The 16018-nt window shown below is 34.8% G+C and overlaps 4 protein-coding genes and 1 long non-coding RNA gene across 7 annotated transcripts in view; 1 reads left to right on the top strand and 4 right to left on the bottom strand.

Moving 5' to 3' along the window:
- LOC149676863 (uncharacterized) overlaps positions 1-6549 on the top strand; it is a 55476-nt gene extending 48927 nt beyond the window's left edge. For both annotated transcript variants that reach the window (XR_016366641.1, XR_016366642.1), the window contains exon 4: positions 6413-6549. This is a non-coding gene — a long non-coding RNA (uncharacterized LOC149676863). The remainder of the gene's footprint in view (positions 1-6412) is intronic.
- On the bottom strand, positions 2463-4608 carry LOC149676864 (uncharacterized). Of its 2 annotated transcripts, none has more exons than XM_089838457.1 (3): positions 4341-4608; positions 3142-3589; positions 2463-2628 (listed from the first exon to the last, which is right to left on the bottom strand). In XM_089838457.1, the coding sequence occupies exons 1-2, from the start codon at positions 4350-4352 to the stop codon at positions 3167-3169; spliced, it is 435 nt and encodes a 144-aa protein (XP_089694583.1). In that variant the 5' UTR covers positions 4353-4608; the 3' UTR covers positions 2463-2628; positions 3142-3166. The 2 variants fall into 2 exon arrangements, with proteins under 2 accessions (XP_089694583.1, XP_089694582.1); XM_089838456.1 differs by lacking the exon at positions 4341-4608 and adding an exon at positions 3744-3880.
- On the bottom strand, positions 6437-7626 carry LOC149676862 (uncharacterized). The gene is made up of 2 exons (XM_089838485.1): positions 7470-7626; positions 6437-6718 (listed from the first exon to the last, which is right to left on the bottom strand). Exons 1-2 carry the CDS (start codon positions 7482-7484, stop codon positions 6437-6439), a joined length of 297 nt encoding a protein of 98 aa, XP_089694611.1. The 5' UTR covers positions 7485-7626.
- Positions 7627-8538: 912 nt separating this feature from the next.
- LOC149676861 (uncharacterized) lies at positions 8539-10029 on the bottom strand. The gene is made up of 3 exons (XM_089838432.1): positions 9871-10029; positions 9001-9528; positions 8539-8712 (listed from the first exon to the last, which is right to left on the bottom strand). Exons 1-2 carry the CDS (start codon positions 9883-9885, stop codon positions 9001-9003), a joined length of 543 nt encoding a protein of 180 aa, XP_089694558.1. The 5' UTR covers positions 9886-10029; the 3' UTR covers positions 8539-8712.
- A 2699-nt stretch (positions 10030-12728) lies between these two features.
- LOC149676860 (uncharacterized) lies at positions 12729-15992 on the bottom strand. Its single transcript, XM_089838389.1, has 4 exons — positions 14364-15992; positions 13417-14070; positions 13037-13348; positions 12729-12975 (listed from the first exon to the last, which is right to left on the bottom strand). The coding sequence occupies exons 1-4, from the start codon at positions 14373-14375 to the stop codon at positions 12868-12870; spliced, it is 1086 nt and encodes a 361-aa protein (XP_089694515.1). The 5' UTR covers positions 14376-15992; the 3' UTR covers positions 12729-12867.
- Between the last annotated feature and the right edge of the window lie 26 nt (positions 15993-16018).

Raw genomic sequence — 16018 nt, 5'->3', positions numbered from 1 at the left:
TGATTATGATGGTACTAGAGCTATTTAATTAGCGTGAAACAAGTTGATCACGCGAGAAGTTTAAGAGACATGTTAGTTTCTAATTTTAATTATAAAAGTTGTTGTTATCTATCTCTTAAAATATGTTATCATACAATTTTTGTTAAGCCTTGGTACCTTGCACGCTTTATTGCGCTAGCGTCATTTTTAAAACACCGATGACCGGAGAAAAGATATGACGAAAGAGCTCACAGGTAAACGTTTTCCAAATCCGCTGTCTTTTTTGGTGAGCTCTGCTGAACGCAGCCCAGATCAGAGAAAGGTCTGATCGCAATCGGATTATAGCTTCGTGTTTTCATGCTTTTTATGGTGCGCATTTACCTTCAGTGTGTGTAGCCACAAATTAGCTTTGGTGTTATGTAACGTTAACAGTCATGTTGACAAACTAAGAAAATCGTTGAGGTGAAACGAGAGGATAGTGTTTACATGGCAACCCTGTTGTGAATATGGCTTTGAACATAGAGGGTATACAGTTGAGGAGTAGAAAATTGGGCCTTTACAAACACGTAAAGGTAATATCCCTCCAAAGTTTTATCTCTTCATTTCCCGTTTTTCCCCCATCGGATGATTTTAATGTGTACAAGTATATCCTTATTGGATGTAAAATATCGTCTGATTTACAGTATATTTGCTATGCTTTGTATACTGCTTTAATATTTCATAAATTTTAACTTCACTATTTGCTCATAAAAAAAGAAACATTTCCATATCTGGGTAAATAAGTTTGTAAGTAGTCCTCCTTTAGACTCGGAGAGGTAATATTTTGGTTTTCCCAACTTGTTTGATAATATAATTCGTGAATATCAAAATACGTTTATGTTTTTTTGTTTTTTTTTTTTTTTTTGAATTTCTTCACTATAAGCGTCATTTCAGTAAATACGAGGTTAAACGTTTGTTTATTTGACCCTAAAAACTGGTAATATACTATTTTGAAATCTGTGTATTTTTTTAAATTATACTTGGAAACATTTAAATTTAAATGAATACACATTATAAGGCGTAAATTGTTTTCAAATATATTTTAAAAATTTATTCAAGCATGGAATATTGCGTTATTGTTACAATATGAAATGTACAGTAGTAAATATAAATAGTTTCTTATTTTTATTTGGTATTGATTTGGGGTGAAATTATAATAATGGCGGTTTGTTCTTTAGTTAGATTATTTACGTCATATCTTTTTAGTATTGCGGACTACCGCTCACGCGAAGCATTCTGGGATACTGGTATTTTCAACCCCCTCCCCCCTCTTTTTTTAATGATTAATTTAACTAAAACATGTGGGCGACAATTTTTAAAAATCTTAATTTTTTAATTTTATAAAGTATGGGCTGATTTCCAATTTACAAGTCGTGAAAATGTTAATCCATTAGTCTTACCTGATTATTTATTTCTTTTAGATAATTTCAAATTGAAAAGAAATATGAAATGCTTGTTTGAAAATATTCCCACTAATGCCGATTTTAATTAAGTTCCAAGTTGTTTTAATCTCGTGACATTTGACATTTAAGATAACGTACCAAGGTTACGTTTCTGACAAATGTCCTTAGAATGTGACACTTGTTTTTATTCAACGTAATTTTTTTTAAGGACATATTTGAAAAGATGATGTGTCATAATTATATATGAGAGACGAAGATCTAATCTTTATATATAGGCTTAAATTATAATTATAATTAATATTAAGTAAGGAAACGATGGAATATTAACTTAATTTTTATTATATACTTAATTGCATATCAAATTTAAAACAAAGAATTACCTTAAAAAATTCACAACATCAAAACAAACAAACAATATTCAACAATCTTCTAAGAATCTAAACGTAAATATAAACAAATTAAGTAATTAAAAGGTAAAAAGTACATAAATAATTAAATTAATATTAAAAATAATTTTAATTTTGATCAGGTGCTTCAAAATTACATTTAAAATTAACTTAATTACAATCATTATGAGGGGGGAATATAAATATTTTTTTAAGAAAAACATTTATTTCTTTAGTACTTGCGGGGTAAATTTTTCTGTTGAATAACCTTAAGTCTGTGTATGTGTCATTAAGTAATTTTAACTATTTTAAACATAATAAGTACCACGCAATTTCCGTTCAAAAAGAAATATAAAAAAATGTTTATTTTACGGGGTGTTTTACCTAACTGTTACACATTACACAATTTTCACCTAGTACTACCACGTTTTTTTCGTAGTTACTTTGGTGACTTTTAATTGTGCCCTCTAATAAAAAATGACCCACCAATTTCGCAACTCATATAGGCATATATACTATGTGATATTATATTATATACAATATGGTCTGTTGAACACGTTGATTGTTATGGCCTTCTGTTTAGGGTATTTTTTTTAATATTTATTTAAACTTACTTTTTACTTCCACAGAATTACTTAAGTAATGATTAACGTAATTAGGTAATACGTCAGTATAGTATTGTTCTTTTTTATTTTATATTACACCAAAAATAGTATGTAATTACTTTTATTTAATGTGAAGTTTATTATACACGTTATAAAGATGTGGTTTGATGTACTGTAAGTAATTTTTGGAATTGATGTCGTCTGCTATTGATTTTTCTATTGGGTAGAAATAACAATTTAAAATTAATTTACGCTTAATTAATTAAGGTGGATAGAGTCTGGTATTGGACCAGCTTGTTTACAAAATATTCAGGGTGTTTATGATAAGTCTGCATGCATAAATTAAGGGGGATGTTCTTTGGGAAATCAATCAATTTTGAGTCAAAAATGTTCTATACTTCTATCTCCATTTTGATTGCCCTAAGGGACACTGTTTTCGAGTTATGATTTTCTAGAGTGTTTTAGGGATGACCCCGTAATTAATTAAATTAAAAATCATTGTCTTGAAATCAGTTTCTTAGTTAAATTTAAGGGGTCATCCGTAAAATACTCTGGATGCAATCTTAACTCCTCGAAAACAGTGTCCCTTGTGGCAATCATAATAGAGATAGTAGTTACATTTTCGACTCAAAATCTATTTCCCAAAGAACATCCCCCTTAATTTATGCATGCAGACTTATCAGAAACACCCTGTATATTATTTGACTTTGTATGTAGAAATATACTTACTGTGTTGTAATGAGTTGATCTGGATCTACCATGGGTTGCTGTAACCTCCGTAATATCCACTACCGTATCCTCCGCCATAGCTTGGACTGTATCCAGTGTAGCTATATCCGCTTTTACCTCCATATCCGGAACCATATCCTGATCCATATCCGGAACCATATCCAGAACCATATCCGGAACCATAGCCTCCATAATAGGGATAAGAGCTGGAATATCCGCTTCCGTATGATCCATACCCATATGGACTATAAGATCCATATGATCCATATCCGTATGGACTATATCCACTTCCGTACCCGCCGTAGCTTCCATATCCGCTGTTTAGCCCGTAACTTCCATAACCTCCGTAACCTCCATATCCACCACCACCCCCAAATTTACTTAATTTCTTGAAAAGAAGTTTACTATAGACGGTGCTGGTCAAGGCTAAAATTACGCAAAACAGGAGCTGCAACAAATGAATTAAATTATAGTTATTTTGTTTTTAAGACATTTTGTTGCAACTTGGCATTTAATTTTAATTTTTTTAAACCCAGTTTGTTTAATATAATTAATTATTAAATCTTGGAGATCAATTTTAAAATGTTTCCGTGACAGCTGACCTTTTTTATGTAAACTCCAGAAAAACTGGTTGACATTTTGACATAAAAGGTTTTTGTCGGCGGAAACTTTGAAGCTTTGATCCAATTTTAATACTATAACCAAGCGTGGGTTAAACTGAAGAATAACTACTTGATTTATTTCTATAATTCTAATCAAATATTTCCTTGTGATCTTTACTCTATCGTTCTTGGCCTTAATTATCTATAACAAACAAGTTTAACCATAGACTAACTATACCTAACGTTGAAGCAAATTTTATTTACCCAACAATCTTTTAAATTCCTTAATAAATGAATTTAAGTTTTTAAATAGATTCTATCGGTTTTGAATTTTTAATATTTTAAATATGAAACAGTTAATGACGCTATGCATTCTGTTGTACGAATTCAATTAGCAAAGTGTCAAAACTCAAAACCCTTAAGCCATAAAAAATCAATTAAAACGGATATTGGACTAACAAGTCCATATTAATTGATATCACTCAATGACATCAGATCCATATCATTTTAATCCAAACGAACCCTGGTTTCTTAGAAAGTTATCGATAAAAACTACTTGAAACTTTGAAAGTATAGAATAAATCATTTGAAACTTACTAGAGATCTCATTTTGCGATATACAGTGATATCCTTTGAAGCGACGAACAAGTTTTTCCAAATGAAAGTTTTTTTTACGATTCTGTTTTTTGAGGGACATCTTTATATACTTGGAAGTTTTTTACAATATTTACGGGGGCATGTTATTTGCGGGGATTGTGTCAAAAGTGAAAACGATCTCTGATTGGTCGAAACAATCACCAGAGAAAGTGTGACAGGATGGGTGTGCGTCTTTTAAAACCAAAAAGAAAAAAAAATTAAACATAGAAAAAAAAAGAACACAGAGAAACAAGGTTTTTTTATTTTACTACCTTCTGTTTTGTTTTTGACTTGTAAAAGAAACCGCTCGCTCTATAACTGTCAGAAGTAAATTATACCAAAGTTATAAGTTAAACATTTGTCTATTCGTCTATTGGATATTTTTCACTTATGGACCAGTGTAGTTTATTTCAACAGTCAAAATGTAGGGGGCCTTTATCCCAGAAATAAGTGTTATTTTATATTTATATTTTTTGTGGTAGTGGCCGCCATTTTACAAGATGGCAGCCGGCCGATTCGAAAAATTCTTACTGGGGGAGCAACCCCTACTTATAAGTAACGTCCCTGCAAAAATTCAGCTTCCTGAATAAAGCGGTTTGGAAGGGACATGGATATGAATAAATACTAACCTTTTATGGATTCCCAACTTGGCCAAAAAGCTGGCCACCAACAACCTCCGATGAGAGACGGCTGTAAATCGAGAGGGGGGAGGAATAGCTAGGTCACGTGGGGAGAAGGAACTATATCTCTCATACGTAGAATCCTGAGTTGTGGGTTTGAAATTTCGCCCATGCGCAAAGAGAGAAAATACGAATTTCTCTCTCACTTACAATGTTGGAAGGGGGGATTGGAAGTCATATTATAAATACTTTGTGGAGCGTAAGAGATGGTAATCCACAATACGTTAGTATTTATACATATTCATAATCTTTATCCAAAACTTCAAATTTAGTTACTTCTGTCTGTCGTAACCTAAAGAGGTTATCGAGAGAGAGTGATTTTTACTTTTTTACCAATTTTTCATTTTGTCTCAGACATAAACTTAAGAAACCTTTGGGTTTTTACCCATATCGCCTACGGCTTCTGTGTGATATTTCCTATATTGTAGGATTAAATAAAATATTGACCGTATTAATTGCTTTAATTGCCAATAAAATTTTTAAATATTTCCGATTAACTAGGTAGTGTTAGGGGATTTTTAACTTTGCTTAAAGTTGATTGTGTCAGGTCTCAAAAATCATATTATATTTTTTGACTTAAAACTGTTATTACCATTGGTAGGGCGTTAATATAGAGCTTTATAGGTGCTATATTTAAAAATTTGCGTGGTTGGTTTTCAAGCTTAATTTTTCGGGTTTTCTTTAACTTAAAAATTGACCTGAATGGAATAGAAGGGAATGTTTTTTTGTTTGAAACAATGAACTTATTTAGTTAATGGGTTTTTAACCTAGCAATTATCGCACTAAAATATATTGGGTCTAGTCTTCCGGGTTTGTTTGCTTATTGTATCTTTGTATCCTATTTACAAAGGGTTAATTAAAACTACTAATTAATAGATGTTTAATTAGTAATTAAAGATCAGGATGGGGATTATTGTTATTGGTTAAATAGTAATTTTAAGGTCTAAACGTAAACACGCTGCTATGATAAACGTACGACTTTATTAACATATCAATTGACACAAACATAAAAAAATAGATATAGGGGTCAAAGTTCATACACGCAAAAGCCAAAAAATTCAAGTTGGCAACCCAGAATTCACAAAATATATATATTTATATAAAACTTTTATTCAATTAAAATAAGTAGGCGGCGCAATTCTTTATTTATTATTAACATTAAAATAATATATCAAAAAATTATTTAAATACATTTAAAAATTATACATAAAACATTGTAATATAAAGTTAACACAAAAATTTATGCCATAATGCTAGGAGATATATAATATATTTTGACCTTTTAACCTTTAGGCCTATTTTCATCCGGAGATTATCCTTTTTAATCGTTTTTCCATTTTCTTATATTTTCAGGTATAGTTCAATTATGGTACAGGCTTAAATCCATGGCAATGGTAGTGGAGGTCTTGCAGCGTAACCAGCTTCCCATTCGTATGGTGGAGGAGGTCTGAATGGTCCATAGAATGGAGGTGGATAATGAGGATAGTCCCAATAGGGATAGTGCTCATGGTGATGCTTGTGCTTCTTCTTGTTCTTGTTCTTATTCTTCTTCTTCTTCTTGCTGGACTTTTCCAACTCGTCGTAACGGTCATCGTCAAACATTTCGTCTTGCTGGGCGTACGCGGCTGCTACCAGCAACAGGACGCACAAAATCACCACCTGTAATTTGAAATTCGAACCTTATCTACCAGTCCAGTCTTGGTTGTTGGTTGGCTTATGGTTTACGGAGCTAAGTCTTGGCTTTTGCAAACCTAACAAGTTACTTGACACATTGACAGACAGGACTTAGGAAGCCAAGTTCGGCGGGGTTCTTGGTGTGAGGTAGGTAGGGTCGTTAAGTTCCTACATGATCTTATTGGAGTCGTAGTCCATTATGGTATCTGCTATAGTTCTAAAGGTTTCTGGGTTTTGCTTTCCTAAGCCTTTGTGAAATTGGTTTTGTTCACCTCGACAACTTTGTTTTACTTTCTAAGCCTAACTACGGTTAAGTGCAGTAGTGCACTATGGTATAATTGTCTTCGAGTTCTGAAGGCTTTTGTGGTTTCTAAGCCTTCGTCAAGTAGTTTTTATTCAACAACTTGTTTTTACTCGCTTAGCCTTGGCTGAAAACATTATGACGCCCTTTTACTTAACTAAATGTGGGTGCTACTTGAATAACAATTGAAATTGGGGAATAACATATTATGTTTTGGATATCCATGGTATGGCTAGAACTTATCCAAACGGTAGAACCCTGTTTTCGCATGCTGAATTGTTTAAATTAACTAACCCTAACCATTACATTAGAAGTCAATCACGATATGACTCGCATATCTATGGACAATATTTCTAACACCGTAATATCGCACCTGAAGTTGCTAGCTTAAAAGTAACTCAAAACCATTGAACAAATATAAGTTAAGTTACTTACCACGGTGATCTTCATGATTCTTAACAAACAACGAAACTTTCTTAAAAAGTTAAACTTATTTCTATTTTAAATAAACCGCTGTTTGTCTGTTTGTTTCCAGGCCAAGCTGGTCTGTTGCTCTGTGCTCCTAAGTTTGACAATCTCACTTATATATAGGCTAATTTATTAAAACCCTTATATGAAAAAAGTGTATATTATATAAAAACACCGTAAAATATGTTTAATGTCCCAACGCAGTCTTAATTTAGCTTGAAGGTTAAACCGTGTCCGTCGTAGCATTTTCGTTAATTTTGACAAAAGGAACACCCCTTGAAGTTTCAGAACAAGGGTTTTCTTTTGTTTTATGGTGGAAAATAATGGTCAGGTTTTGGGTATTAAACGTGTTTACACACCTTGATTCGTTTAATTTAACATTAGAGGTAATTTAGATAATTCACCAAGCGCAAAATTATTCAGTTTTTAAACGTATTTTTTTTTCCTTTTTTTTTTTGCTATATACAATTATTAAGTTTACCTTAGTTTTAGGATCATTTAAGCGTATTTTTAGGGAGGGTTAAAGTTCATGTAATTAGTGTGGTTATTAATTATATTTTAAGTATTAATATATTATTTCGAGTATTTCAAATTGAAATTTTTATTGAAAAATATTTATTTAAGATAATAGATTAAAATTATTTCAGTTTTTATCTAAAAATGGTAAAATTTGGAATTTGACTTTTTTTTGGGGAAATTCTTTTTAGAAAGTTAGGAAAATTTCCGATAAATAAATTCCAATCGCAAACTATTTTGTGATCGCCCAAAATTATCGATAGAAAATAATTAACCCTAATCTAAAGTAGCAATAAATTATGCGAATCTATTGTAGGCGGGAAGAGAATATTTTAGCTATTTTTTTTTTTAAGAAAACTAGTTTTTGGTTGTGTTCAGCCCTCTTTTTTTCAAATTGTTTTAAAATTTTAACTCCCTTTTAATTTAGAGGTCAAGAATAAGACTCGCTCGTTAAAATTAATAGGCTTAGTTTTTAACTGGTAGGAGGCGTGATATAACAAAAAAGTGAACCAGTCATAAATTGGTATTAAAAAAGATTTTTTAATATTTAATTTCTCTTTTACACCATTTCAATAATATATACTCTACTTAAGTTAAATCAAAATATACATTCGTTAGGAAAATACTTTTTTTCTAAGGCGAAAGATGAAAATGAATGTTTTAAATAGAATGAACTTCCTAATTGCGGGTTCGCCTGTCGGAGAAAAAAAATAATATTGAGTATTAGACTTAACCAAGGCTTAAGTTTAGGTTATGATTAGGCTTAGCTATAGTTTGATTTGTTCTATTAGTTATGATAAGCTTTAAAACTAGGCCCAAATCTTTCTGCAACACTTTTGAAACTAGGCCTAACTCTCTCTTTCTGCTACACTTTTGAAACTAGGCCTAACTCTCTCTGCTAAAACTTTGAAATTAGGCTGAGCTCTATTTAGGTAACATTTATCTAGAATAAGTAGGTTTAGAAAAGAAAATTGCGACTTACTTATTTGCCCAAAGCGATTCCCTTGGAGAGACCAAGACTGGGGAAGGGGACGGCGATGTGCTTGTTGAGTCCGATTTGGACGGGTCCCAAACCGATGGTCTTGCCGAGGTTGAGACCGATACCTCCCTTTCCGATGGTCTTGCCAAGGTTGAGACCGATTCCCTTTCCGGCTCCGAAGTCCAAACCGAAACCCTTGTCCAAAGAGAGTCCAGCGGGTCCGAATCCGATGGCCTTGTTGAGGTAGGGCTTGGGGAGGGGAATAGCGATGGACTTGCTCAAGCCGACACCTTTTCCGAGACCAACTCCTGGGTAGTATCCGGGGTAACCGCCGTAGTGTCCAACTGGGATTCCATCGTAGTGTCCAACTGGGTATCCGCCAAGACCGAGTCCTTTGTCGAGACCGAGACCAACACCTTTACCCAAACCTCCGAGGTCTAATCCAAGTCCTTTACCGAGTCCACCACCGAGAAGACCACCAATGTCCAAATCGGCGGCGCTAGCGGCCACGACGAAGAAAGCGAGAGCGATCTGTTGAACAGAAATAAATGGCTTTAATCGTAACTCTTGTTCGTCTACAAGCTAAATCTTTCCCTAGATTGGTTAAAGCTAGTTGTGGCTAAGCAATTGAACCCATATCCATCGCTACCTTCTAGGAAACTGCCCAAAATTAGCTAAGCCTTTTGAAAGTAGTTCAAACTGTTTCTACAACATATTCTTTAAGACTGTCCAGGTTTAAGACCCAAAATTTAAAATACTAGAATATCAAAAGCTACTTCTTAATTTTTTCTAAGTTCTAAGTTTTGAGTCCTAAGACTTGCAAACTTTAAAATTTAACTAAGTACTTTTGAAAAAAAAGAGAGGAATATTTACCACGAATTTCTGCATGATTGAAGTTTTTTTGGTAAGGAATAAATCCAAGAATGTCCAAGAAGCTTGTGAGTTGTTCAAAGCTGGAAGTGGTTGTGATTTCTCCTTGGATCGGAACCCAGTATTTATACTATTCAATCTGCTAGTGTTCTTCAGTATGTTTTCACACTATACTCTCTACATAGAAGGGGTTTTCAACCCTCTAGGAATGAACACACCCCAGAAGAGAGGGGAATTGGGGGTTAACTCTTGAAAAATCTTGGATGACGTTTCTTATGTCAGTAAACATATCGCTAAGCTTCTTGGGGGTTCTCAAGGGCTGCGTGAATAGCCTCTATCACGTATACAAACTGGGGGAATGGGTCTCGCCCCCGAGGGTGACTGACGTTTTTGGTAGGAACCAAGTGAAAGCGGATTTTCCCAGACTTAAGCTTAATGGTACATTGTCACCTATCTTGACTATGTTTAACATCTCTCTCCAAAATTGTTAGCTTTTTGATTTTATTGACTTCAACCAAGGGGTCGGACAGTTTTAAGCAAAATTAAGAACATTATAGATATTGTGTTAACAAGTGTTGGCAGCCATTTGTAACGTGTGCAATTCAACCACTTGAATTAACTGAATAGATTGCAGTTTTCTGTTCGATTCAGTGGTGATAATTCAGTTCCAAACCTGAGATGCTTTAATAACAGATTTCTGGCAACCCTGAAGGTTGAAGCGCAGTTACACTTAAAAAGCGGGGTAGGAAATTAGTGCAAAATATCTGTTAAATCTCACCACAATAATAATAGCCTCATAATCATTTGAAATTCAACCAGTAATTTTAATTTCACTGACAAAAACATTGTGTATTTTTGTAAAAAAATGTCCTACCCCTCGATTTCTGTGATTCTTTTTTAAATGTACTTCATTTGAATACTACAATATTTTTAGAAGGAATTTCTCTTGATTTAAAGATAATTTTCAATTTAAAATTCTTTGTTCTCAAAATTCGCTGCTAATGCATACAATTTCCACGGAAACTGGTGAAAACCCCCACATTAATCTGTTCCTCTTTCTCCGTGAACAAATTTACTCAAAACTTCAAATGTTTGTTAAATGTCAACCCCCTAGAAGTGTTAGTTAGCATTGCCATTGTAGTTATTGAGACTTTTTATGAAACAATTGGGAATTTCTAATACGTACTTAGTTCGAAATTATAGGTCTGATTAATTATGATAGAACTAATTTAAACGTGTTAAAATAGCGCGAAAAACGTGGGAACAATTTTTTTCCCGCACAGGCGAAACTCGTGCAAAATGGTAAACCATGTGGATAAAATTTAGGTCTACGGAATTTTTCGGATTAAAAATTATTTAAGTGGAATTTTGAAAAATTCCATTTGACTTAAAAGGGGCTTCTTTTGACGAGTGGTTTACCCTTCTCATATTCTGAGAAGGGTAAAACTTCATTTTATAAACTTCTACCTAAACATAATCCAGCTTTTTTGTAAGTAACAACTAAAATGCCAAGTATTTAGAACATAGACAAAAAAATCCTGCTATAGACTGCCGAGTTAATGTATTTTTACGTGTTTTAGTCCTGCCCTGTTTGAGGTATATTTTTGTCAAGACGTGGATTACAAAATGGAATATTTAGTCTTTAGTGCAGTGAATAGAAAGACCCAAGAAGACACGTCAGTACCAATCTGAGAGGAAAAAAAGAAAAAGATTTGTCAGGTCAAACCCATTGAACCTTTTCCCAATTAGAAACTTCACTACACGATAATCCTGAAATACGTCTCGAAAAAAGCGGAAATTTAGTTTAAAACGCTATGTACATTTTAGATGAAATGAACCTTTGGTCTACGTCGGGGGTTTGACCACAAAAGGGTTGCAAAAACACCCTTTGAACTTTGAAGAGTCTCTCTATAGAGCAGGGTAACCCACAAAGCTGAAATCATTTACTTTCATGTTAGTTTCTTAACTTTTGCCTAAATGCCCGTGATGGAAAATTGTCAATTCTGGGTGGTTCAAATTTTACAGAGTATGGGCGTTCTTCTAAGCTGTCTTTTCACCTTCAGTGTATAAAAGTTAATCCTTAAATCACAACGATGACAACCTCTGATAAACATCTTAACGTGTAACAAGCAGGGGTTTTCCTACCGTAACCTGCATAAAGAAACAGTTTACAAAGAAAGTATTGGCGTTGATGTCAGAGATTAGGACAATGGTCCCCTTTTAGGCCTGAAATGTTTCATAAGTCTATAAGTCAAAAGTAAGGTAGAATTCTCATAGAGCTTTTCTTTATTTTATACCAAAAAATAAATTAGAATCTTCTTTGGCATTTCAAAATTAATTGGGACCATAAATTAATCGCGATTTTCAACTCCTCCTTTGCCAATTTTTGTTGGGATATTTTTTTTATTTAAGCTACGTGTTTTATGGTCTAGCTCGGTTTGACCGTGAACGAGATTTCAAATACGATAAATCAAAGTTACGAAATCGGGTTTTTCCAATGGGAAGATCCTACATTCTCTAATTTCTCAATGTTTATTTTTCTACCTTGTTCTAATTGGCCTACTATCACTATGCTGTGAGATTTTAATTCTCATCTGAGGACTATAAAGTTAGGTGTTAGGGTTAAGTTTGAATTTCAAGTTGTAAAATTTAATTTAGGCCTTGTCTATCTTAAATTGAAGATATTTAAGCCTAATTATTTTAGACGTAAGCCTATTTATTGTCAAACTAAGCCTAATTTTTGCACACGTAAGCCTTATATTTTTTTGGACGAGACAGCTATCTCTTAAATTGAAAAAATTTAAGCCTAATTATTATAGACCTAAGTCTTAACTCTTAAATGGAAGTTAAACGAGTTTAAATATTTGAAAAACAAACAATTTTTAATGCAATTTTCATATACAATGAATGAATGCTTGCCATGAATTACACTTCTTTACGAATCTTCATTACTTAAGAATGAATTAATTCTAAAGTGGTGTTTTTCATTTAAAGAATGATTTAGTAAACGCTCTTGGCGGCAAGTTCTTCATCGACGGCTTCGGAGAAGATAGCGCTTCGGCTTTGGATTGGGGTTACGGCTGGGCGGGCGGCTTGAACGTAACTGACCTGTAATTTCAGTTAATTTAATTAGTTATATGATTAGTTAGTTAGTTAAATCAATAATTACCTGGGGTTGAGCAACAACGACTTGTTGGGCTTGTGGGCGGACGGCTTCAACCTGAACGTAGCTGACATGGGGTTGTTGTTGTTGGATAAGAGCAACTTGGGGTTGTTGTTGTTGGACAAGAGAAACTTGTGGTTGTGGCTTAACCGATTGAATGTAGGTTACTTGGGGCTTGGCAGCTTGAACGTAGCTCACTTGGGGCTTGGCAGCCTGAACGTAGCTAAGTTGGGGCTTGACAGCTTGGACGTAGCTTACTTGGGGCTTGACAGCTTGGACGTAGCTTACTTGGGGCTTGACAGCTTGGACGTAGCTGAGCTGTTGATATAAATTGTGTCAAAAATATGCTATTAAATAGCGTTACAATTAGACATATATATAATTACTTGTGGTTGGGGTTTAACAACAACGACTTGTTGGGCTGGTTGAACTGGTCGGCTAACTTGTTGGTAAGTTGGCTTGTATTGTTGGTAATAAGTTGGCTTGGGGGTATAACGACGAGTGATGACTGGGGCAGAGTCGTAGTAAGAAGCTGGCTTAACGTAGGATACTTGAGGAGCGACTTGTCTTTGACTTTGACCCAAGGTGGAGTAAGCGTATGAGACACCGCTAGCTGGACGAGCAACGTTGACGGGCTTAACGGCTTGGACGTAAGAGACTTGTGGGGCAACGATGGCTTGTTGTTGACCTTGTCCGTAAGCGTAGGTAAGACCGCTAGCTGGACGGGAAACTTGAGCGGAGATTTCTCCTTGTTGTTGAGCCAAGCTAGAGTACGAGTAGGAACCAGTGTTGGCTGGACGGACTACTTGGATTCCACCGGCTTGTTGTTGTTGTCCCAAACCTTGTCCCAAAGTGGAGTAAGTGTAACCGTACTGGGGTCTACCGGCAGACAATCCGGCGCCCGATCCGTAGAGACCGCCGTATTGATATCCTCCAAGAGGTCTCACGTACTGAACGACCTGGGGTTGTTCGTCAATGTACTTGTAGTTGTAGTTGGTGGCTAAGGCCGTGGCGGACAAAGCCAGGAGTAAGATTGCAGACTATGGGAAAACATTGAATTAAAATAATTAGTCCATGATGACTTGGACACCGATTTGTAATGGGTCCCTTTGAATTCTAACTTGAAAATGAAAAGCTATCATAGTGACTCGTGGGCAATTACCCCGAGTACTTGCGCAACAGAACCTTACCATCGACAAACTACTTAGATTTTGGTTATATCAACTACTCTAAATTGAAAACCATCTTGTGGCAAATACCTTATTGAGCATAAAATCTTAGGGATTTAGTCTCAAGTACTAATTGTATCTATAAGAAAACTAAGCAAACTTACCATCGAATTCATGATTACTTCTCTTGTTGGTTATCAAAATGAGACCCACTATTTTTCGAATCAATTTGGATCTTTATATACCTCCTGAAAAGATCCCAAGATTCCTTTCGCCATATATAGTTCAGTGTGGATGGCACCCTTATCCCACCCACTTATACTTAACATAGCCTCAAAAACCACTCCCGGACAACCCATAACGTCTCGAAAGAACCCTTTCGACATATACCTTTCTTAACTGATTGGGTATAATAGTTAAAGTATAAAAAAAATTGCGAAAATAAAAAATTAGAAAGTTCTAGAGTCACCGGTATACCGGTTAGATAATCTTGGGCTCATCTTTACGTTGTCTAGCTTTGAGTTAGGGTTAGCAAATAACGTGACTTTCGACTGTTATACATGGCCCACGGGCTTCTCCATGGCTTGTTAGTTGTCTCCGTAACCTCGGAGTTCAAGGTTGAGATGATTTTCAAAGAGTTTTTATCACTTTACCTTCCAGCGATATCATTGAGGATGCACCACTAATCTTTTTTTGCCCCTTTTTTTCTCAATCTAAATCCTTGAAAAATCAGTTTGTGAGAAGGTTTTAATATAAATGGCCTTTTTTGTATTCGACTTTTATTTTTTTTTTATGGATATCAACTTTAGTCTTTAACTTCTGAGAAGTTTAGGGCTGGTAGGTGAGTCTTGGGTGTATCAGAGGACAGAGGTTAACTTGTCGCGATAGTAGAATGTACTTGTGGTTGCAATCTATTAGTCTGTCAGTGTCAGATACGTTTTCAGTTTTTGGGAAAATCAAGTTGGGTAATCATTGGAATTAGGACAGAACTTTTTTGGGAGTGTTGTTTGTTACAGGTGTAGGTCTCTGTTAACCACTAATTTATCGTGGGTTGATTTTTGAAATGTTGGACATTTGTTGTGATTTCTTGGATTTAGTTTTAAACTTGTGAACATCTTGGCTTCTTACTAAAACAGTGGAAGATATAGGCCTACCTTTGACCTATTTTTGATCAGGATTCAGAAATTTTACGTTAATCATTGGTGTAACAGAGTGACAGAGATGCCACAGAAAACGCATTGTTGTAACAAAATCAGATGGGTAAATCTTGACTTGTTTTTCTTTGTTTAAATCTTCCCTTTTCAAATATTGGGTAAGGGGATCTATTTTATTCTCACCCTGAAAAGGGTTAGGTCTAATATGTCTACACAGATAGGAACTACTTGTTTCTTTCTTTTTCCTAACTTTCTTGCTCGAGTTTTGCGGCGTCTTTGTCAGGTCGTCTCCAACGGCCGGTCTCCATATATTACGACCATGCAAAGTCATTCCAAAAATTCTTTAGGTTCACGACCGCCATGACACACTTGATTTATATAATTTGCTTAGATAACTGACCAGTTTTTATGCGTCTAGATACTATAAACGGACATCCGTCTGTAGATAATTAAACTTAGGTATTCAACTAAAGCCCCCCTAACTCTACGCTCACACTTCTTGTAGTACCCAGTTTAGGACGGCAAACCTCACTCTCTCTAGCTTCATTGGTCGACCAACCACTCTGGTTAGTCATAAGTTTATAAGATATGTTCACCATAAGTTTGTCGCTGGTTACAAACTGGAGCTTGCCATGAAGTGACTTAGGTCATAGATTCGAGGTAAA

The sequence above is a fragment of the Phalangium opilio genome, unplaced genomic scaffold (genome assembly GCF_054372755.1).
Source record: "Phalangium opilio isolate 3A_F unplaced genomic scaffold, DU_Popi_V2 ptg000045l_1, whole genome shotgun sequence".
Classification (NCBI taxonomy): Eukaryota; Metazoa; Arthropoda; class Arachnida; order Opiliones; family Phalangiidae; genus Phalangium; species Phalangium opilio.
This window is presented reverse-complemented; position numbering and strand designations above follow the sequence as displayed.